General features: G+C 36.0%; 2 protein-coding genes across 13 annotated transcripts in view; one reads left to right on the top strand and one right to left on the bottom strand.

The window, feature by feature from the left end:
• LOC128990818 (transmembrane and coiled-coil domains protein 2) overlaps positions 1-9,777 on the bottom strand; it is a 49,824-nt gene extending 40,047 nt beyond the window's left edge. For 6 of the 10 annotated variants that reach the window (XM_054413408.1, XM_054413417.1, XM_054413414.1 and 3 more), the window contains exons 1-2: positions 9,702-9,777; positions 347-482 (exon numbers count right to left, since the gene is read on the bottom strand). In XM_054413408.1, coding sequence (XP_054269383.1) covers positions 347-438 — 92 coding nt within the window. In that variant the 5' untranslated portion in view covers positions 439-482; positions 9,702-9,777. Of the gene's footprint in view, positions 1-346; positions 483-8,176; positions 8,276-8,373; positions 8,497-9,701 lie in introns of those variants that run through there. The other 4 variants (XM_054413409.1, XM_054413413.1, XM_054413412.1 and 1 more) reach the window with 4 other exon arrangements.
• A 2,267-nt stretch (positions 9,778-12,044) lies between these two features.
• The window catches only part of LOC128988695 (rho GTPase-activating protein 20), a 33,129-nt gene continuing 20,817 nt past the window's right edge, over positions 12,045-24,356 (top strand). For 2 of the 3 annotated variants that reach the window (XM_054410241.1, XM_054410243.1), the window contains exons 1-7: positions 12,045-12,192; positions 17,277-17,407; positions 18,184-18,244; positions 18,640-18,911; positions 19,100-19,301; positions 23,583-23,742; positions 24,132-24,209. In XM_054410241.1, coding sequence (XP_054266216.1) covers positions 17,304-17,407; positions 18,184-18,244; positions 18,640-18,911; positions 19,100-19,301; positions 23,583-23,742; positions 24,132-24,209 — 877 coding nt within the window. In that variant the 5' untranslated portion in view covers positions 12,045-12,192; positions 17,277-17,303. Of the gene's footprint in view, positions 12,193-15,401; positions 15,421-17,276; positions 17,408-18,183; positions 18,245-18,639; positions 18,912-19,099; positions 19,302-23,582; positions 23,743-24,131; positions 24,210-24,356 lie in introns of those variants that run through there. The other variant, XM_054410242.1, reaches the window with a different exon arrangement.

Here is a 24,356-nt window from a genome sequence, read left to right as displayed (position 1 = left end):
ACGGCCTCGCCCCATTTATTTCACTTAGTCAGGATTTAGAATTCAAGTACTTTCTTTTCCACTCCTAAAATTTGACATTTAACGATTTAATAAAATTGTATAGCCTTGTATTTGGGGAATAATTTTACGATTCTTGAAATTAAGAAAAACGAGAAAATACAAGAGTATATGCATGACACCAATACATCCATGTACATTAATTTCACTTGCGTCGTCTAAATTTTCAATTTTAAATTATCGAAAGATATAGAAGTGGATCTAACTCAACAATGAGAGTTGAAAGGTAAAGTTTTAGAAAAGTTATCTAACAATTTATAAGCATGCCGTTAGAGATGACTGTACTTACGGTCCTGCATGAGGTTTGCTAGGAGGTCTACAGGGGGACGGGCTACGACTGGAGTGTTTACTGCTGTTGGATACCACGTGGAGACTATCCATGTCCGATCGCCACAGGAGGAATCATCTCAATAAACAACCACCATCTGCAAACATGACATCAAGTTCAATAGACTCAGTTTTCCCTCTCCTAACCATAAATAATTGTTTTGGACAAAAAAATAAGTATGTAATTTTTTGCTTTGTCCATAGCCTCGTATAACCTATTAAACCCCATTTCTCAAAAGCTGTCGATTCAGTTAAGTTTATTGCTGCTTACATCGGTAGTTTCGAACACATTTTAGTTATGTATTAACTTCTGACGAGTCGGACTAACGTAGTTCGGGCAAAGATCAGGCCTAATTCTGAGGCGTGTGATTGAGAGGTATTTGACTGAAACATAACGATACTGATGTGATTATAACTATCTCTTAGACTACTGAAATAAATGTTTCCACACAAAATGTACTGTTATTGCACTAGGCTTAAAATCCTTGATAGCACCCTGAACAAGAGCTATTTAGGTTATAGGTCTCGTTCCAATGTGACAAAGTAAAATTAGTGAGAGAAATTGAAAAAGTGCAGCAATCAGCTGCTATTTCACCTGTTATAATCAGTAAAAATAGCCACTTTTTAAGCTGCAGAAAGGTCAGATTTATCAACATAAATCGACACAGTTATTTATAGTTACAATACAATTAGAACCAGATAGACGTTGATCTAGAATACTCATTGAGCCATGCGAACGAGATCATCTTGAAAATTAAGAAGTTAAACGGGGCAAAGCCCGCGGGTTACAGCTAGTAAATACATATATGAAATAAGTTTTAACAATAAATAACTGTGTACCCTTTTTAAGAATAAAACTAGAGGACCAATGCTGCTCCGCAGCGTTAGTATAAATATCATATCCAAGACATAATCAATTTATGATTTTTGATTGAGTAATACAGTAATTTGAACTTAACTGATTCAAATGATCAATAGCTCAAATTAAAGTCAATTTACTGATTATTTTGAGTCTAAAGCATATAAAAAAACATAAACAATACTGGAGCTATTGATTTTTAATCATAGAAAACCTTATAAAAAATAATTTTTATGTACGTTGTTCCCCTTGCGTTTGCTTGAAACTCGTCCAATTAGAATAACTAATATTTTAAATGAAAGCCGGTATTTCACTGAGGATTCTTAGACCAAAATATATAGGATTATATAATTATAACTGGTGAAATACATCTTAAATTGAAGTAAAAATTCAAAAATAAATCAAATTTATGTTTTTGGTTGAATAGGCCTCATACAGTAGATAAATATATGCCAATGCTTGATGTGAAATCTGTGCGTGCATACCTTCAATTTGAGACCTAACTCATGAACATTGGTCGTTTAGAAGACCTCAATCAAGAAAATCGGTCGGGTAGAAGAGCCAAACGAACTCAAAAAAATTTAAATAGGTGCATAATATTATTTAATTATACTTAAATAGGCTATTTTATTTTGTGAATAAGTTAATATTCCCATTATTAGCTATGCTTGAATATGAATAAAAGAGTATTTTAGGGCTACTATATATCAAAACAATTACTGATGTTTATGTCTTATACTAGTGAACCACTTGAGAAAATAGTCAACAAACTTAACTAGGTGCTAACACAAGGTCTTGAGACTGGGATGACAATGTGAAAGCCAATCTTGCCAGATAAAGAATGTCATGCTCTACACCAGAGGACAAGATAAGATAGAGATAAAATCTGGCAATGACCTTTGTTTTTGAAAAGAACATTATTGAGCTACTGTAGATCTGGACAAAATTACATCCATACAAGTCTAGAAGCAAGACCAAAGTATATATTGATTATATAACTGTAGGGGGGGGGGAGAATTTATTTCAACTAAAAATAAATATGTGACTTCAAAACATGGCTTATCCATTAGGCCTAAATATTTGTCATGGAATCTTGGTCTTAACTTTTAAAATTACATAATATTATTAACGTGCCATGCCCAATCACTACCGGTACCCATAATTCTTCTTATTTTAGGAGATTAAGTCTTGATATATTTTTGACTCAGAATCTGTAGACAGGGGTGTAAATGAGGTTGGACCCCCTTGGTTTCTAACAATCGGGTAGGAATTGTAAATCATCACCTACACTGAACTAGGCCTATTATTATTGTTACACATAGGCCTAATGTTATTGAACCCCTCTAAGCCGCGTTTACATCGGAGTTTGAAACACGAGTTGCAAACAGAAATTGCAAACATCTCTAAAAACACACATTTTTAGACGAAACATTTCGCTGTTGCAAACAGTTTTTCAGTGTTTGCAGCAGAAATTTTTGTTTCAACCTGAAGACAGTAAAGATCAAAGGGAGTTGAAAATTTTTGTTTGCAACACTGGTTTCGGTCACTATGTGCCGTTGAAACACGAAACAGAAACATTTCCCCGCCATCCCCTACGCTGCCACCTCAACTCTCACTCACGTGTTCACTCGCACCAGTCGCACCACCCTGTGTCTCACTCAAGTGTCATTACTCTGTCTAGACTGCTACTAGTTATCTCGTGCTTGTTGTGAGTGATCAGTGGTGAGTGACAATGGAAAATGTAAGAAAATGGAAGAGTGAGATGGAGTGGGGAGATGACAACATTCTAAAGTTAATTTAGCTTGTAGGCTACATTAAGCAGCAAGTCCTGTGGAACCAAACTATTCCTGATTACAAAAATAAAATCATGAACAATTACGCAAGGAATGATATTTCATTCAAAATGACATCCTCAACACTTGACATCCTCAGAAGGACTGATTCTAGGAACCAGAACATAGACGAGTCATAATCAACGTCGAAGTGTTTCAAGAATTTTCATGAAACATGGAAATAAAACTATGAAATAAAAATTGCAAACTTGTATTTAAAACTTCTGTTTGCAACTGCTATTTGCAATAAAAGTCTGCCACTTTTTGTTTGAAACTTCGGTGTAAACACGGCTTCATAACAATAGGCTATTATTTAAGTGTACATGGCTAATTTACTAGAGATTAGAGAATTTTATTCACATAACCTACAAGGGATTATATTAATTTCCACACCATCATTGTTACAAATGTAATAGGGTTATGGGGCCTATCAGTTCCCACATGGTTAAAAATCAGTGACCTTTTAATGACTTTTTGTGGTACCAGTACAAAAATATCTGTAAGATTATTTACCTGTAGTATCGGTAACTGTAAAAAAATCTGTGAAATTTTGAAATCATGAGTTGATCACTAAATGAATAGTACGCTTTACAATTACAAAATATAAAATTTGTAAAAACCCATTTTACCTTGTCATAGCTTCACATTATTAAGAAGATTAACAAATATATAAGTTGAACTGATCTAGCCCATTTCATTTCTGTGGTTCAAATGAAAGTACATATATGACTTTTCACATGACAAGTAGACAACCATACCAGGAACTTTTTAAGTATACAAACTTGTTAGATATCTCATCCATTGCAACCGATATGTCATAGTCGATGTATATTGACAACACACGTAGTAACACTATAAATCAGCCGTTGTCAAACAAATTGTGACAGCAGCAAAATCAATCAACCTTCAAACTTAACTAGGCTACTACAATAGTTTTTAATCCTATTCAGTAGGCTTCCCACAACAATCCCAAATTTACACACAGTTCAATGTGTTTTCTGTATAGTATCTAATGGATATTAATGCATGTATACAAAATAGTTTTACACTGACTAAGTTACACCAAATCATACAAAAGAATTCTCAGAGTTTAACAAAACATGACTAGGAGTTGGAAATCAACACAAGCTTTGGATGAAAATAAATTAGGCCTAAACCATGTATTATCGAAACAAAATATGATTTCCAAAACACCAAAGTGATATCTAAGTCTAGATGTTTTGATGGGCCCACTGCAGCTTTTTCAGTTTGTTTAATCAGTGTTTTATGATAAAGGTTTAGATTAAAACAATTCTATGGTGAGAACTAGCTTGTTATCTAAGTTGAGTGACCTTTTCAAGGCAACATTTTAGTAAATGATCCACATGTCATTCTTAAAATTGATCACCCTCCCTATCAGGATGCGTTTGTAAACCCACATGAATCAATCTAATACGATTGTCCTTTTCCCTACTATTGAACTAAAATACAATTACTTTCAAATGGCTAGCTTCCATCGTAGATTAAAAATACTTCCTTAGATGTATTATCATTGTATAGTTCAGTGAGGATGAATTTTCAAATTAACTGTATTCTTCATTTATATAAGTTAAAGAGTGTTTTGTTGTTTTATTATAAATTTGTTTCCAGTTTTTAACTAACTTACCCATTAGTAATTTGGGAACTATTTTATCTGAATAGAAAAATCTATACATATAGACAACAGTTTGTTCTCCAATTTTATATCCAACCAATAAGTAAAGCACATCACAACAAGCGTATGTACTCAAATGTCACCAACATTGAACACAGATATAGGCCTAACAATATGAGAGTTCTGATTTCACTGCCTGATTATTTAGAGTCTTAAAAAACATAAATACAAAAAAAAACAATACTGGAGAAATATTTTTTTAATCATAAAACCCTTATGAAAAATATTTTTTATGTTGATTGTTCACCTTGCGTTTGCTTGAAATTCGTCCGATTTGAATAACTGATACCGGTAGCTTAAATGAAAGCCAGTATTTCACTGAAGTTTTTAGACAAAAATATATAGGATTATATAATAACTGGTGAAATACATCTTAAATTGAAGTAAGAATTCTAAAATGAATCAAATTATGTTTTTTGGTCAAGTAGTACAGTAGGTAAATATATGCCGAAGCTTGACGTGAAATCTTTGCAAGCATACCTTCAATTTGAGACCTCAATCATGAAAATCGGTCGGATAGAAGAGCCAAGCGAACTGGGCAAAGAAAATCCAAATTTAACTCCCATTAGAAATACATGGGTAGCGAATTTTGTCCACGCATAAGCCGAGTGGGATTATCTAAATATATAAAAGGCAAACCCCTCACTGACTGACTGACTGACTCACTCACTCACTCATTCATCACTAATTCTCCCACTTCCCATTTACCTAGGAGGCTGAAATTCGGTACACCGATTCTTTGGACATTTGTCCGTGGACAAATTCAGGAGATGAAAGATTTCTTGAATTCTGTGGTAGTAACTTGAGGGTTTATATTGCTTGAGTAGTTGCAATGCACTTTTAGAGTCGCTGAGTACAAATCTTTTGGCTTTCTATAACCATGCAGTGGGCAACCGCTGCGTTGATGGCAAGGAGCTCTGTGTCAGTGCTGGAACATGAATTTGCCGGAACAAAGAAGGACTCGTTGGAACGTTCCGCAAAGTAACCGGCTCCAGATTTGGATTCCGCAGGGTCTAATGATCCATCAGTGTAGATCTTATAATAATCTTCGTAGTTTGACTGGATGATTTCGAGGGCAGCAGCTTTTTGTATTTCTATTGGGTCTTTCTTGGATGTCATTTCAGGGAGGTCCAATTCAATCCTTGGTGGGCAAAAATTCCATGGCGGGATGGAGTTGACAGTTGGGTAGGGCACTGGTGTTACGTTTGGTGTATTAACAGTTAAATATAGGCCTACTTCACTAACAGACACAACTAAAACAGTCACCTCTAACACAGAAGAGCGCGTGAGGAAATAAACTTCGCGCTAAGGACTTGCGCGATAGGGCGCACGCGGAGAAAATCTCCGCAAACTGACAACGCGACACTGAATTGCAACTGACAACAAAATAAGGAGGAATTTGGGGGTAAAAATAGCTTAGGGGCCTTCCCGGGATGAGGTGTGTGAAGTACAGAGCCGGACACGGCTGCTGACACTCATTATGCATAATTATTTTAACAAAAATCACAAGTGCGGCGGAAAACTCCACAAGCGCCCACTGGAGGGTTATTATACTATACTACCTATACAATACTATTTACTAGAAGAATCCTCTTCCTCACATTGACGCATCTTGTAGTCAGGGTCAGCGTCTGAGTCCTCTACTATTGAGCCAACATCATCCACATCATCTGGATCATCTATGTTGTCCTCATCTTCTTCTAAGAATCCTGCGTAGTCGTTCATCAAAATCTGGATCATCCACTGTCCATGATTTACTTACCGGTACTAAAAGATTTACTTGTAGTAGGTCGGTCCAATTGTACGTAAAAATATACATTAAACTGATACTAACTATTTAACAATAATATTGCGTACATAGCAGATAAGACAACTCAGAAAATGTAAATAGCCTATATCACGACAAAAAGATGAGTAATCAATAATAATTCGCTATCTTACAGTCTACATTATAGAACACAAGGTCACTTTGACAGCGTAACAGTATAGAACACACCCGGTAAATCTGACCGACCAGCGACACAAAAATTGTCCACCCTAGGCACTCCTCTGGGTAAAACTTATGCATATTCTACCTAAGTGGGGTTCAATCTCCACATGCACCCTTCAAATGTCCCGCCAACAATACCAGCCTCAAACCAAGGATCCGCTCGCGCATGCGCAGTGAGGATATGAGTAACAAGATCGTGGTAAGTCTCTCGTGTGTCTGATCTACTAGTGCCAGCATGGGTAAATAATATCATGGGACATGGGGACAACACCCCTCAGGTAGTGTCTTAGAGTAGTAATTCCTTATTCAATTAATAATTATTTCCAGATCATGTAGTCAAAATTCCTATCTCATTATTTCTTCACTTCTTTATTTCTTATTTGCTCAAATATAGTTCACATTGTGTCCAGTTGACTGATATAGGAATAAATATTGCATATGTTGAAAGATGATAAAGATATTTCCGTAGTAAAGATGCTTTAATTAACCAAACAATGGCTCTTTGGGCCTGTGAACTGCGGTAAATTGCCTCCTCTGTTGAAATAATGCGTCCAGTTGTTTCCAACATGAACGGTTTGGTTAATGATCATTAATCATACGACCGAATCACCAAGTGTGCACCAAATACGCCACACCTTCGGGTCAGGGAGGGGTAGGGAGGAAGGTATTGTGAGTAGTAAGCACTGCCAACATCAAAGCGGAAAAATTCCCATCGGTCAGATTGACCGATGTGTACTGTATTGTGTTAACTTAACTTAAGTTACCTTAATTTTCATGGACACACAACATTGTTGTTTTTGAGGCAATATTCAACAAAACTGTGTAGAATTTTGTTTGTCAGTACAAAAAACAAAACATAAGTAGGCCTACAAGTTATTTTAGCCTGCTGTAACTTAAGCTTAACTTATAAGGAGTAAGTCGGCTGCACTTTACTTTAGGTCCAACACTCATTCGAATGAAAATATCGTTTGTTCGATTGTTTCATTTGATATATCGTTTAGTTAGTTAGGTTAGGATAACCTTACCTAACTAACCAACCAAACGATATATCGAATGAAACAATCGATTAATCGATCGATATTTTTATTCGAATGAGTGTTAAAGTAAAGTGCAGCCGGAGTATCTAAGATTTACCTAATAAGCTATAACACTTCATTATGACTAGTTAAATAACTGAGCCTGAGCCAATAATCAATTAAGTCTGTTAAATGCCTCATCATTAAGACATGTTAAATAAACTCAGTTGTGATATTATTTCACAACAAATACCTGCCTAATATGAGTTAGTATTTCATTTAATTGTATCCAACTGTTGTTTAATTCCAGGTAAATGAAAAAACAACATTACACAGCAAAAGTTATTCATGTTAGACAAAGCCTTCCCAGCTAAAATTTCAAGGATACCTAAGTTGACTTACAAATTTATTGGAGAAGTAGGGTAGACTAGGTGTGAACTCTATGATTCAGATTGAGAAAAGCAAAAACACCAAATATGACAATAGGCCTACAGGTAATAAATGCAGTTGACTAAAATAATAAATACCGTGTATTCATTGACCAGTTCCATTAAGTAACAAATAAACAAAATAATCCTGTGAGATAAGTTACGACTTACGTAAAATCCCGACTATTTAGCCTTTATACTTCAGTAAATGGTGAAATAGCTAAATAGTTACCACACTTACAATGTAGTAATCTGATTCGGTTCGATTTTGAACAAGCACGACACAATAAAGAGCAGGGTTTCTAATCCACTTCAGTAATTTTCCCCACCACTTTACCTAAAAATACCCACTATTACCCACTCAGCTTGAATAAGAGTAATATGTGGTGTAATGACATAAAATATATAATTGAAATATATATCAAACTATTTTACCCAAAATAAATGGACATGATGTATTTTTGTAAAAAAAAAAAAACTTTAACCCAATTAAATATTTTTTATCTAGCTTGTCTGATATGTGGTTTGAGTAAATTATGATTCACTTTCCATAGAACTTTACATAACTATAAGTAAAACCATTGACTATATATACCTACAGACGTATATTTAGTCAATGATACAACTTAAGGGTTTAGTTGCAGAGTTAATTTTGTTACAAGTCAATGTTAGCAACGTTGTGTTAGGCAAATAAAATGAAACCATGGACTATTTAACATCAAATAAACTAAAAAGATGGCACCGCACTTAAAGTTATTTAACTAAAAAATAAACTTTTTTTAGGCTGATGGTAAACACGAATGCGTTACGTTGGTAATTTAATAACATTGTCTATTGAAAATATAAATTATATAGGCCTAGAACTTATGGTAAGCTTAGGCCTACTTGAACTTATACTTGAAGGTAAAATTGAAAACAATGGTTGGCAATGTTTGGTTAATTTTATCAATGTTTTACATATTTAGGTAGTTTTTAGCAGCTTGAATTCGAATCCCATATTGGCTGCACTGTACTGGAACGAGTGAACTTTAATCGAAGATCAGTGAATCAGAATATGACGTCACTGGTATCGAATGGATACGATACTAATGGTATCGATACTTTAGTTCCGATACTAATGGTATCGATACTTTAGTTCCGATACTGAGCCGGTATCGTTACTTTTTTGCGATACGGTATCGATACCAAATATCGGAAAGACAGTGGTATCGCAACAAGGAATTATCGAAGAAGTGGAAGAAGAAAAAAGGCTTTGCTGAAGGCAAAAAAAGTTGCCAATGTTTTTAAGGTTTGATTCTAAACATGAAGCCTGCTAAAGCAGAAACTTCCCAATGCACTAAAAACGAAAAATACCATGAAGCGAGCATGAAATACCCTATTTTACCCACTAAAATAGAATACCCGCAAAAATACCCACCATAGCTTAAAATACCCACAAAGTGGGTAATTACCCACCAATTCGAAACCCTGATAAAGAGTAAAAGTGATGATTAATTTACCTTTAGGTTGTTGTAGTGTAGTAGTGAATAAGTTTAGGATAGGCCATAGGCCAGGTCTGACTCAGATAGACAGAAGAAAAGAAACGCTCTTCTTCTTCAATGTCAGTCAATTCTCTTACAAGGAGAAAGTATTGTAGGGATTTATATTGTTAGATTCTATAGTATTTTTCTTCATACCAATGTAGCATTGGTTTTATAGGTAATCCATGTCATTTAAAAGGCCTAAAACATAATGACTTAAGTTTTTTTTTACTTTATAGACATAATATATTTAAATTAGTTTTTTTATTGATGAGTTAAATAAAATCAGGGCTGGGGGTTTTCATGGTGTGCACGCCAGCGGTACTTTTACTTTACTTAAAGAATACAAGAGAAAATACTTAAAACGCTCTTAGGGAAAGTGGTCAAAAATTATACAAGTAATGAATGTGCCTTAAATTCTAGGCATCCAAGTAGTCGGTCACCAGAATATTTACCTTTCTACTGAATATAATGCGTGGACCACTCATTGAAATCAGATTGGTTTTAACACGCATCGCATTTGATTTGCACCAGCACCAGCGTACTTGAGGAGTATGTTTTATTCAATTCAATTCAAAGATCAATTGGAGTCAGCATATTGAGAAGGTATGCGTTAGATTGAGCAGAATTCTATTCCTTGTACGAAAACTAAAGTACCAGATCACTCGTCCCTATCTGCTAATGGTCTACCACTCTCTCTTCCATAGCCACATGAACTATGGACTGGCTGTGTGGGGACATAGCCCTGCTACCCAAAGTCTGCTGCTACTTCAAAAGAAGGCCGTACGTATAATAACATCGTCAAGTTCAACTGACCATTGTCGGCCTATTTTCAAGGAGCTTGGCATCCTGACCATTCACAGCCAATACGTGCTTAACATCCTAGCCCTCCTGAAAGAAAATGAACCATCCTTCATAACTAGAAGCGTACAGCATGATTATGGGACGCGCAGAGCATGTGATCTTGACCTGCCCCGCTGCCGACTCAGCCACACTCTTAACTCCTACCCATCACTTGCTATTCGGCTTTTCAATACACTGCCGATAGGAGTTCGTGCTCTTGACAAAAAGAGATTCAAGCTGACGCTACGCCAGAGTTTGCTTAGTAGACCGCTTTACTCCTGGCAAGAAATCTTTGACGAGCCTCTGGATTTTGTAAATAATACCGCCATACCCGCCATTGTTGCTTAGTTGTATATATGTTTTGTGTTTAAATGTTTTTAATGTAAATAAGACGCAATCTATCCAACTTTGTTGGTCAAAGATGAAGTAACCAAGTATCAAAGTAAGTATCAAGTAAGTAAGTAATTCAAAAACCTTTATTTCATGCTACATCATGCTAAATATGTCACATCCTCTTATGCACGGTATTTACTCAGGGGAGGTATAGAAGAGGCTACGATGACAGCTGTGAGCTTCTTATTAGCTGAGGGAACGCCATTACCATAACAAAACGGTCGTTAGCCGTCGGCCTCGGTGGTCTAATGGTTAGCGTACCGGGCTGATATTCTGTAGGTCCCGGGTTCGAATCCTGCAGGTAGCGTTAACTTTTTGTCCAAGATTTTTTTATTATCAGCAAGTTTTGTTGGTTTGGTTCGGTTATTACAGTTTAATTTTATTATTAAGTCATTATAAAATTTTAATTGAGCAAATTCTAGTTTTATTTAATAAACAGAATTATTTTTCCGATTACTAAACTTTTGTTATATTATTTCTTTATCAGCAAGTTTGGTTAGTTCGGTTAGGTTATGATAGTTTAATTTTATAATTAAAAAATTATAAAATTGAATTTGATACATTTATAATTTTATTTTATGAACAGAACTATTTTTGCGATTAGTAAACCTTCATTGCCAAAGTGCTCTCTACTACAGCGCTGTTCACGGAGGAATTTTGAACTAAATGCCTCATTCGTACCTCCCCTAAGTCAGATCCTCTTGTGCACACGTACGTGCGAGGAAATCTTTAGGTGCATGCAATTTTACAATGTTGTTACTGGCAGAGTCTATTCACTGTTGATACAATACACAAATACAATAAATAATAATGGTATCTAAACTTACAACAATAACAGAGGGTTTTTTTATCTATGCTTATAGTAGTTAGTTGTGTAGTACCACGGCCACTTTAACTCTAAAGGTGGCCATGGTAGTACCCTTATAATAATACCATTGATTATAATCCCCAAAGAAAGAGTATTTGTGTATAGTGTGTGTAACGTTTTGCTGAGTGTAATGTTACGATCTTAACAGCACTGTTGAAATGTCAAAAGTGGGAGCCATATTGATTTTTGAAAGGAAAGGAAGGAAGGATGAGGAATGGAATAAGGATGAGTGAAGAAGGTGTGGTTATAATTATTGAAGATGGTACAAATCGTGTGTAATTTAATTATTTATCCTAAAGACCCTTCTTTATTAGGAAGATTTAATGTGAAAGTAGTTTCTTTAAAATAAAAATGGAACATAGAAAGGTTTGTGTCAGTGTACTGATATTTGTATGGTTTAAGGTTTATTTTAGATCGAACTGAGTATTTACAATAGTGCTTGTTGTCCATGTTTGTTGCACATAATTACCTATCCTGGAAACATTATAGCCTAGCATAGCCTACGTCAGGACACAAAGTAAATTTTATTTCTATTTAATAGCAGATACTTACTTTCAGGGCATTTACATAGGCTACATAAATATTTCCACGATATATTTAGGCTTATTACTTACTAGGCCTAATTTAAAATATCATTGTTGAAAATCAACTGTTAGGCCTATTAGCCTATCACAGACCTATAATGGTAAACTTAGACCTAGTTTTGTTAAGCATGTCAACAAGATTAATAAAGTATGCAGGTCACAATAAATGGAGTTGGGGCATTGTTCTTCCGGCAAATATTTAAGTGATTTACATTGGGATAGCCTATGATGTTATTTTTTATATGTCTACTTACAGTATTTTTAACGCTGAATCCAAAAATGCAATCAGTTTTTGTCGGAGAGATTCCTAAGTTGCCGTAGTGGCCGTAAAACGAAGGTTAGGATTACGAATCTAAGGATAATTGAGCGGTATTGAAGGTAATGGTAATATGGTGTGGTCTGGACTGGACGGGTCCATAGTGAGTGAGGAGGACTGTGTGAGAAGAGCAAAAAAACTGTTTATAGGCTAGGCCTACTTGATCTAAAGTGGAATGAAATTAAATCAATTCGTTTTGATTTTTGAAACCAAATAATCAGTTCTTATTTAACTTAGGCATGTGAGGAAGGTAGGTCGGGCTTTATGCAGATCCGTGACTGTATTAAGTGTTTTATGAATTATTTACCTACCCTATTTACGCTGGGATTTGATGTAATTTTGATATGTCTACTTAAAGTATTTGGTAATTATTTACCCTATTTACACTGGGATTTGATGTAATTTTGATATGTCTACTTACAGTATTTTTAACGCTGAATCCAAAAATGCAATCAGTTTTTTTCGGAGAGATTCCTAAGTGGCCGTACAGTTAGGCCTATATAATTAATAATAAGCTTCAGTTTTGTTGATTTATTAACATATTTGTGGCATAGACGAGTCCAAGTTCTAGTGGCAACTAACACTAAAAGGGGTGGAAGGTTTGTGGAGTGGAAACAGCTGTCAGTTGTTTACATTCTATACTGAACAAACAAAACTGCACACGACGCCATGAGAGCAAAATCAGAGTTACAATATGCAATAACTAGATTTTAAAAAGAAAATGGACTTTGGTGCTGTTTATAAAATACAATAAATCAACTACCATACATAAACTATTAATCACATGAACATAAATTATAAAACAAAATAGAATTTATTCACGTAAAATATCAGTAATAGAAGCTAGGCCACTGCCAACACGATCATCGTCCTCATTGACTAATGCCTCAACGTCTGGTAATGAACGTGCCATAGTGCATAATCCCATAGTACATAATCCCATTGTGTCTAAAAGTGAAAACGTGCCACAGTGCATAATTTAATGTCTTTTCTTTTCTTTTTAAAATCTACTTATTGCATATTGTAACTCTGATTTTGCTCTCATGGCGTCGTGTGTGGTTTTGTCTGTTTAGTATTGAATGTACAACTGACAGCTGTTTCCACTCCACAAACCTTCCACCCCTTTTAGTGTTAGTCGCCACTAGAACTTGGACTCGTCCATACCACAAATATGTTAATTAATCTACAAAACTGAAGCTTAATATTGATTATTTTACTGTTAGGCTACTTAGGAATCTCTCCAACCAAAACTGATCCCATTTTTGGATTCAGCGTTCAAAATACTGTAAGTAGACATATCAAAATTACATCATATCCCAATGTAAATACGGTAAATAATTACCGTTCTTCCTTACCAGGCATACTGGTTAATGAATAATAATCAGGCCTATCTGTGACAGTGCATTCCAATGTTCAAGTAACTTAAGCCTAACTTAATAAGATAGCTTAGATAGGCTATTTTTATGAAGCATGCAAGGATTTTTGAAATATTTGGCAGTGTCTTACCCAGTGTTTTAATTTGACAAAAAAACTCTGGTGATTCTTCAAAACATTTAAGGCCTCGGGTACGTTACGAGCGGCGAGCGGCAACCTGAGCGGCACGTAAGCGGCGGTGGTGGCTACGATACAAGCGGCACTTTTATAACGCTCATGAAATTTCTCAAGTTTTATGAGTTAGTTTAGTATAAAATGGTAAACTATGCTTACGTGCAAGACGTATTGCAACTTTGGTTGCTATCTGACAATTGTTTGCCTTTAAAGAAAAACTTAGTTTTTAGAAAAACCTTAACCATAATTTTTTCCCATACTTTTCTGGTGACTGAAGTGTTTTAAAACTTCCTTGCTGGTCATTCCACAAACATTACCTGGACTGCACCTCACGTATCGACTCGTATTGCATGTTTGCTGCTGTTTCCCTGTCATTTTAGGCCGAACAGAAGCATGACTCACCTGAGCGGCGAGCAGCGTTTTCGCGAAAATCGGTTTTGACTTGGAACCGCCGCTCAGACGTATCGTGGCCACCCTCAACAAATTTACACACAACCAAATGAGACCCGATGTCAGAGCGGCGCCGCTCATGCCGCTCGCCGCTCGTATCGTACCCGGGGCCTAATAACTTACAGCCCCTTAGGTGTAAACTTTGATGTTTTTGACATAAAGCTCCGACGATGTTGCATTGCAACAAACCATGTCAGCTTTGTATAATAATATTGAAGTTAGACACATTTTTGGACTACTGACAGTGGTAAACTTAAGCGTATAAAGTCATATATATATATGTATTTGTCCAGGGGCTATCAGAATGATATTATATGCTCAAATTTAGTTAACTTTTGTATTAAACAACTTAGTCATTAACCTTATAATTGGCCTTATAATTTTAAATTAACGAGAGGCTAATTTCAGGCTCTAACCTAGGCCCTAAATGCCCGTAGTTATGCTCTAAAATCATAACGTCAAGATTAAATTAGGTATGATAAGATCATAAGTAAGTTAGACTTCCATCATTTTTCACAAGATACACTTCTTGGTTCCTGGGTTGGAACGTAGTCTAAGTCTACGTCCTTCATAATCTACTACTTACAAACTGGGACGGGTGGCGTCGTCCAGCTACTAGGACGTCACGAATTGTGGATATTTATAGGCATGCACTGTGGATGCGATACTCCCTGGTGTGGATTAACGTCCGCACTGGTGAGTACTACGACTATCTGCAGTACTATCCTGATAATTAGACCAATTCGTATATACCAAGGAAAAGAATGTGGTTGAGATTCCACTATAAACTGTAGGTCCCTTAGTCGCCATTAGCTGTATGGGCTATTAATCAACAGCTGTGTCTAGGGAATATGTCGGCCTTAGTCACTAACAAGACTACAAGATCACGCCACTCATCATACACTCATCTTCATTCATACTTGGCTTAAAATATCTACTTTGTATGGTCGCCATTTCAAAGAAAAGTATTAAAGTATTTTCAACAAATCAAACATTAAGATTTTTTAGCGAATTTCCCTATAGGGAAGTAGCTATTACCGTAGGTCTCATGGTAAGACCTAGGCCCGGGACCGATTAACTTTTCATTTTGATGTCCCCAGAGGCCAAAAACACCATTCGATCAAATTTTTATACATCCACATTTTTATACATCAAATTGTATGTGTCCATCCGCACGATAACTTGGGTAATTTTTGTCCGACTTTGATAAAATTTGGTTTTAAGGTGTAAGGCAGGATAAACTTGAATGAGTTCGCGAACCAGCATGATCGGACTATGGGAACAGGGGGGTTTATGGGGGGTTTTATGGGTTAAAAATAGGTTTTCCCATTTTGACCCTAAAAACACAAAATTTCACAATTTCTTTCTAAACCATTTTGTAGAGCTTAAAAAAACCAATAATTTAGTATATTGAGGCGTTATTATGCGCCTAATTGTTAAAGATAAAATTCAAAAAAATCTTAATTTTAAAATTCTCATGTTATTCTTATGGAGAATAAGTCAACTGTTGTAGTTTGCTTGTTTATGAACATATTTTGATAAAATTTTGAAAATACATCAATTTCTTACTAAACTACAGTAACTTTTAACATTTAACATTTAAAAAAACTTTTACCCTCCCTGTTGCAGCAAACCTAAGTACTCGTTAAACTAATTCTGTTTAAATAGGGAACAAATGTGATATTTTTAAGGAGTCATTTTAGTGTAAATCCAATCAGGCAAATGGAAATTCGCTAAGTCTGCAGGTTTGCTGCGGCGGGGGTATTGTTGTTGTTAGCAGACAATGATCACGTCAAATCTTTAATAGACTGTGTTAAACCACAAAACCGATCTGAGCAATCTCTACCAGTAAACTTACTTATGGTAACTCATTGTAAGACTTACTTGATATAATTAAGAAGGTAAGGTGAGACTACAGCCGGGTTTACACGATGCCAGTTGGTGAGACAATTGTCAGGAGACAACTGACTGGCTTGAAATCACTGGCTTCGTTTAAACACTTTAGGCCAATTGGCCCGCCAATTGCCCCGAAATTCAGTTGTCTCCGGGAGTAGACTGAGGACAATGAACTGGGCCCAGTGAGGCCCCCACCCCTCGAAAACCCAGTTGTCGTGACAATTGGTGCCGTGTAAACGGTGTATAGGCCAATAGCACTGTCTTGTCTTTTGGCAGTCGTACCCTGATTCACTGTAAAATGCCTGGGCAAGAGTTGGCCACGTGTGAACAGGTTCTCGTTCAACTTGCCTGGCTTACGACAATTCCGCAACCACGTGATGACAATTGGCTAAGACAATTGGCTTGCCAACTGGCATCGTGTAAACCCGGCTTAAACTCCTTTGATTGGTAAGATGAAAGATAAACCATTCCAACCTAACTTTGCCAAATTGCAACATTTTCCTCTAGGCCTATTTCAGCTGTTCTAACAACTGTAAATGTTTACCTTTGGAAGCCCATGGACTAACTTAATTAAGTTTTCTGAAGTACTATACCTAAATACTGTTAGTCAGCAATAGCTGACAAGTTGAATACCGTTGAAGTTTTTCATTGTTTAGGTGAATTAACATTGGTCGGAGGCAGTAATGACCAGTTGGGCCGAGAGAATGCATCGCAGGGCCGCCACTTTTGGCAATGTTGTCACCTCGTGTGGACATCCATCAGTACCTTACCCTCGTAGACTCGAAAAGTATGTACACACTCTCAAATTCTTCATTTGTATTTTGAAACATAACCCTAATTTTGTAGATTAAATCTTTAGACAATCACCCTCCTGTTTTTATTTACCATGTCAGAAATTGTTCTTAGTGTAAAGAGGTGTATTTTTTATGGTTATTATAAATAATTAGGCTTAGACTAAAACTAATAACCAAATTTGTATTAGCCTATGTATCTTTTAAGTTAGGGCCTAAAACTTAGCAGTAATTTTATTGTTTAGACCTAGCCTAAATCTTGAAATAATGTTGGGTTTATTTATCATCATAGTATAACCTTAGTAAATGCAAGAAGTGCTTTTGTTAATCCTGTTGCGATAGACTTTTTCTTTAGGCAGAACGCAAGATTTTAACTTTTATGACAGCTTTGGTTAATACTAACACGCTAGGCTATAGCCTAGTGACTTGAAATCCCTCCAAACCCGGCTGTGTAATATGTTGACTGTAGGCCTACTTTGGGAAATCTGGATTTGTCTAGGTTTTTAGTTTTTGTGTAGGCCTAAACTAATTTCTCTTGTTCAAAGTTTGATTAATTACTGTTACAACCTGGCACGGTGGGATAGCCTATGTTATTTGTAAGTTTATGTTTTAAGAGTACCCTATTTAAGTTAGTTTTTTTTTTATTTTTTTTATTGGTTCTATTTGACTGCTAAATCATTTTAAACTTAAGGTTGGCCTATAGGCTTATCACATTTTTGTATAATAATTAGGCCTACTTACATTGTAACTTATTCTATGTGATGTGTTATAGAGTGAAATTTGGTGTTCCACTAGATGAAGTTTGTAAAAATGACATACCTGGACCATTATTAGTAAGTACAGTAGTAGCTTTATAGGCCTATTATATTTGTATAAGTTTATTGTATTAGTGGACTCTTAGATTTATTTTGCGTTTTAATGTTTGGAGAATGTTAACTGATGACACTGCTTTTCTAGAGCTATCTGTTCCCTAGCCTAAAACTTTGTTCATACCCTAACCATCACTATAGGCCAAATCATCAATAACAACAGGTTTTTTGGAAAACCGCTTAGTACCGTGTTTCAATGTTTCACTACAGTAGGGCACTTTTAGTAAAATGTATTTAATTCTTGACAACCTTAAACCTCTAGGTACCGCCTATATTGATGGCAAAATTTACAGGCTTACACCTATTGTTAAAATACTTTGTAAGTGGTAGCCGTATACGATAATTGATTTGTTTTTCAGGTATTAATTCTAAAACTGAACAAAGAAGCTCCATTAAAAAAAGATGTGTTCCGAGCTCCAGGACATCAAGGCAACATGAAGAAGCTTATTCACTTCCTCCAGACGGGGAGATTGGTAAACATTGACAACTTCTCAGTTTACACAATCGCCTCTGTGCTTAAGAAATTCCTCCGCAAACTTCCCAACGGAATCTTTGGTCGCACAAACGAACAACAGCTGTTTACAATAGTGCAGATGAACAGTGTAACTGAACAGCGGGACGAGATTTATAGGTGAGTCTGTGAAATGTATAAAGTACTCATATGGTCCTCTCATAAAAAAAGGGAAATACAATTTTTTTCATTTTTTAGAGACCTTGGATTTAATGGAATTTTTTAAGGCCTGGAATTTTTTAAGGCCTGGACCTTTTTAAGGTCCGTCCATTGATTTCATTGTGTTTTTAAAGTGATTTTGCCCACAGGTTGATCTCTTCGCTGCCGCTGCATACCCAACGTCTCCTCGTACTGTTGTTTGGAACATTCAGAGTGATCGCCACCAACGCTGAGCGTGCTCACACTGGGATGACATCAGAGGCTCTCGGAGTGTCAGTGGCTCCAAGCTTCTTCCAAAGCTGCGTCAGTGACGGCAAAACCGCCAAGATGGAGGACGTTCTGCGATATAAAGTGAGTTACTGAGCTTCGTCTAGTTTAGTGTTGTTTAGATGAACGTGTCAAGTGTTTTTTCCAAGCGGTGGCTGGTTAGTGAAAATTATGCTTCAGGGATTTAAACCTATCAGGAGCTAAGGCCATATTACACAATCTGTGAACAGTTGTCCCTTGATTATCCGGTCCTATGTAATCTGACATATTCAGTGGTCCGACGAGCCACCAATAGTCTTGTCAGCGGAGAAAAAACAAGCCTGTGACAATCCCTCTCTCTCCTAAGTTGTTATGTACTACTGGGTGTTTTTTAATGTACAACCCAAATTAAAAGTACTGTGTGACACATTTTAATGACAAAACAACCTTATATTTTGGTATAGGCCTACCAGTGTTCTTTACTTCATTGTTGATCAGCTGATTCACATCACACAACATTCACATCATGTTGCCACATAGGCAAAATTGTTTGTTCAGTGATACAAAATGCTTTTTTCATGACACTTTCAAAAGAAAGCCATATCACATGTTTTAGTTACAGCGGGGTGAAAATAGAGAAGTCTGTACATTTCATATTTTTTGTTGAGTTTTCAACCACTGGACCACCTCTAGTCTAAAATAGTCCTGTTCATAAAATAAAATTATAAATGCCTCAAACTCTAACAAAAGATGTACAGTTAAGAAGTAATTGAATTCTAAGCAAAATCTTTGACAAAAAGTTAGTGCCACCGGTAGGTTTCGAACCAGCTACGTCTTGGTTATCAGCCCAATGCTCTATCCACTACACCACGAACACCAATAGCAGCGCCATGTATTGTTGCTGTAATGGTGTTCATTACGTTCATTCAACCATCAAATTGATTGAATCGAACCCATTTGATCCAAATTTGTTCTGATAGTACACGGCGTTTTTGTACGAAAAAATTCTCACCTTTTCAAATAGCCTACAAAGTGACCTAATTTAAACATTTAGTGCACTATGAGATTAGAAATAGTCTTCCTACTTTTGCAATTGTTTTATGAGTTTGAAACGTCTAGGCTCCAAGGACTCTGAAGAACGATTATTTAAATGCAGGTAATATTAATTAACTCATCTACAAAACTGTTTTGCATTTAAAATATGTTGACAGTTATCGTTGACTTAAAGAAAATTCTTCAATTTACAAAGTGTTTAAAATCACACAGCTCCCTTAAAATATGCAGGCCTAGTAGGTATATTGTTCTTTAGTCAAGTTATTGTGTTCATGTTTATCAACTCAGTTTCAATGAAGTGTTTGTGTACCTATTAGTTAGGATGTGTTTGTCAGCAAGGATAGTGTGTACTGTCAAACTTAAAGTGACTTAATAGTTCTCTGTTAGTTGCACATTTGTGTTGTTTAACATTTTAGAATCGTTTTGCTTTTTGCTGGGCATGGAACATAAAAGAAGCAGTCTGTGAAGTGAACCCTCATCAGATCTAATTGGCAATCAGTTTAAATGTGATGTTGGCATGCACTCATGGTTACAACAGAATAACTTTAAATAGGCTACTAGTAGATGTAAGGACAAAATAATTATTTAAACTAATTATTTGGTACTTTTTACTACTAAGTAACATTGTCCAGAGAAAGGTTGGCTTGGATTTTTCCATTTAGTTTTTAGTTTATTATCATGTTAAGTGCACAGGGCAGGAAATCTCGAACCTCGGTATTGGCACTACTGGGACTTTGCGGTAAATGTCGTCCTCCCCTCATGCCAACAACCTTGCTTCAGTGTGAGCTCTGTGCCCCGCACGGGGGACGTTGTGTCTGATTTCCGCTTATTGTGCCAGTTTTAATCTTCTATCTAGTTTAATTCGTTTTCAAATCCGACTTTTTTATCGGTGGTAGGGACTGTTCCAAGTTTAGTGTAGTGGGTTTTGGCCTGCATTAGTGAAGCATTGTGGAAGGAACCTAACCTCAAAATTGTGCTTAATGCCTTTTTTGCGGTATTTTTTGATGCGCTATTCTGAACTATTTGTTAGGGAGAAAAGGTTACTGTACTTATTTAATTTTAAAAAATATGCATTCTATCCATTGTGTCCAGCCCAGCGGAAACCAAGAAAACTAGTAAAGGTTGGTGATTTTGGTGACCTGGAAAAAGCCTGTGAATTGTAATTTATTTTTGTATAGAACTGGGAAATTTGAAATAATGGCTAATAGCCTTTGGTCTAGCGATGATTATTTTATTATGTATTGTTTTATTGTCGGTGGCGGAAGCAATATAGGCCTACAGTAGAATCTTTATTAGGCCCAATTCACACAGATCGGACGTCAGGCGGAGACGTGGCACGGACGAGGCACAGACATGGCAGAGACGTGGCGTGTACAATGCACACAGAAGAGACAGTAAAGGGACGGTACAGTGGCGACATGACTTGTATGTAGACTAGACGCTTTGGTTTTTGCTTATTTCTTTAGTTATTAATGTCAATTGAATTAGTCATTTATGTCAGCTGAATTAGTTATTTCTGTCACTTAATTAGAACGACTGTGATCGTACCAACAAGGGAATTTTTCAATTCCCCCTCAAAATCTGTTATTGAATTCAATGTCGTCTCCCATTGTGGAAAGAAACAACTCACAATTACTCTAAACACAAAACAACAAACATGGTTGGTAAGTACAATATTTGCAGTCCGATCAACGGGTGCGCTACGGACATGCCACTTCCGATACGTCACGAGGGACGCCGAAGCGGTGGCGGGAGGGCGGCCGCCCGCTTGTGTGTGCATTGACCAATTTGTTTACATGGAGAGGCGAGGAAAGGGAAAGGACATATGTCCTTGCCTCGTCCGTGCCACGTCTCCGCCCAACGTCCGTTCTGTGTGAATTGGGCCTTAACTATCACCCTCAGGACCGGGAGCTTGACGGTTAAACAACTTATAGATGAATGACAGAAATCCGGTTATAAACATTTACTGTAGGTAAATTTAAACGATTTTTCAAGACATTAAGCCCTGGTTATTAAGCTCAAGGTCATTAACCGCGAACAGTCACGTTCAATCACAACGGCGCATACACTCTCTGCAATGCTGTGCGTGGCATACGACACATTAAGTACTGTAGCAGGTTGACGGATAACAGAGAGTGGCGGTTAAAAGGGTGACGGTTGATTGAGGTTCTAATTTATGTCCATTTTCTGTCATACAAAAACATTGTGAAACTTTTCCATGCAATATCACTGCATTAGCGACTAATCCAAACAATTTTATGATCGGAACAGGGTCAGATCTGAATTCCGATTATCGGTGTCTCTGGTGTGATTAATTTTCTCAGTTTTCCAACTTTTCCGCAAATTCGCCTTATATTTTTTCTTATATTGGATCAACATCAACTTGTGGCAGGGATAACTAAAATACTGATAATTAAAGCTAGTAAAAACACTTATTTGAGGTATTTCTATTCTTGTGTAAAAAGTTTTATACATGATTGTACATATTCTCTGTTTGCGTGCTTGGCTATTAGGCTGAAGTCCATGTAAGTAAAGCACTTGTATATACAATTAGTTTGCTTTTTGTTAGCATTAGCTAATCTTGTGTTTTATTTGTTGATTCTTTTAAACAATTCTTTTTGTTTAAGATAAAATTCTGATTTTGAATGTTTTTATTGATTGTTGTAGTGTTTAGAAGTTCAAAGTTTTATGAACATTAAAATGTCTATAAGTGTATAGTTGTTTATTTGAATTTTTGAGAGCCTATAGTTAATAAAAAGCCTTATTCAGACTTATTCTTTACTTACGTAGTTGACACTTAAAAATAAATTTAACTGTGAGGATCGTTTTATCTATGAGTTCTTTTGTACAAGTAAGATAAAAGATTTGTTTGTGATTGCTTCTGTAAAATTGACTCTAGATGTTATCTAATTGAATAATTTTATGTCAAGGGTAGTAATTTAATCTATTTTTGTTGTTTTAAGATAATCATCGTTTGTGTTAGGGATCTATTTGAACTCCCAGAGAAAATCTTCGCTAAACTTGGTATCATAGAAGCCATTGATGAACTGATTAGACACTTTTGTTATTTTACCGATTTTGGTATTTTACAGAAAATTTGGAAACACGCTTATCAAACGATTTACAGTTTTACGTGTTTTCTGTCTGGTTGACCAGCGTCTACTTCGATTTAAAAGTTCTTCATCTAAAACGTTTGGCTGAAGATTTGTATAAAGTTTTTGTAGATCAAGTAGTGAGTTGCTTGTCTCAATTGTATCCAACATTGCACTAAAATGGCGTAGCGTGTTTACCCTCACAGTAATTGAAACTTCAAACCCTACTTGTGTGTTGTAGGTTGCGACAAGAATAATGAAATTCCTCATTGACAATTTTGGCGAGTGCAATCTCTTTGGTCGACCCAACTATGAGTTCTACGCAAGAATTACGGGTAGGATACTAAAAGTCGAGGATGAGTGGATCTTCAGCTTCAGATTTCCTCCCGACAATGTGGGCCGTAAGTATCAACATAAAATTTTTATTTGTACAATATATGTGACTAAGCGTGATTTAATTGTTTCATATTTGTACAGTTGTGAGTGCTACAATTTGTTAAATAGACAAAATGATTACGAAATCAATTAACAAAATTGACATGGAAATTTTAATTGTGTTTCAAGTAAGAGTGTATTCTGTATTTCATAGAATAATCTCATTATTGTTCTGAGGCTCGACTTGCTCTTTTAGGGCATTTGAGCACTTATTTTTTACAAATCAATTTTAATAATCCATTTTCGCTTTAAAATACATCTACATATTCTTTTTTTGTGTATGTTATCTTATGGTCAAAGTCAGATTTAGATGCAATTTAAGTGTGATTTAAAAATAATAAATTATGGTTTTCAGGTCAAGTTGCACTCGAGAATGAGAAAACCTGGTTGCAGTTTGAGTGTGAAAGATGGGGGTTGAAATTCAACTTGGAAAGTGAGTTAATACTAATGTTAATGACTTTGGTTTTTGGGTAAATTATGTTCAGAATAAGCAACTTACAAAATTGCCTATGACTGTAAACAGTAAACTACTCTTCCCTACCGCCACTTTAGCTAATATTTAATATGTCATTGACATGTA

Source organism: Macrosteles quadrilineatus, unplaced genomic scaffold (genome assembly GCF_028750875.1).
Source record: "Macrosteles quadrilineatus isolate MER2022 unplaced genomic scaffold, UCM_ALF_1.0 Scaffold_3__2_contigs__length_128488019, whole genome shotgun sequence".
NCBI classification, from domain to species: Eukaryota; Metazoa; Arthropoda; class Insecta; order Hemiptera; family Cicadellidae; genus Macrosteles; species Macrosteles quadrilineatus.
Note: the sequence above shows the minus strand (reverse complement) of the source record. Positions and strands in the feature narration are given on the sequence as shown.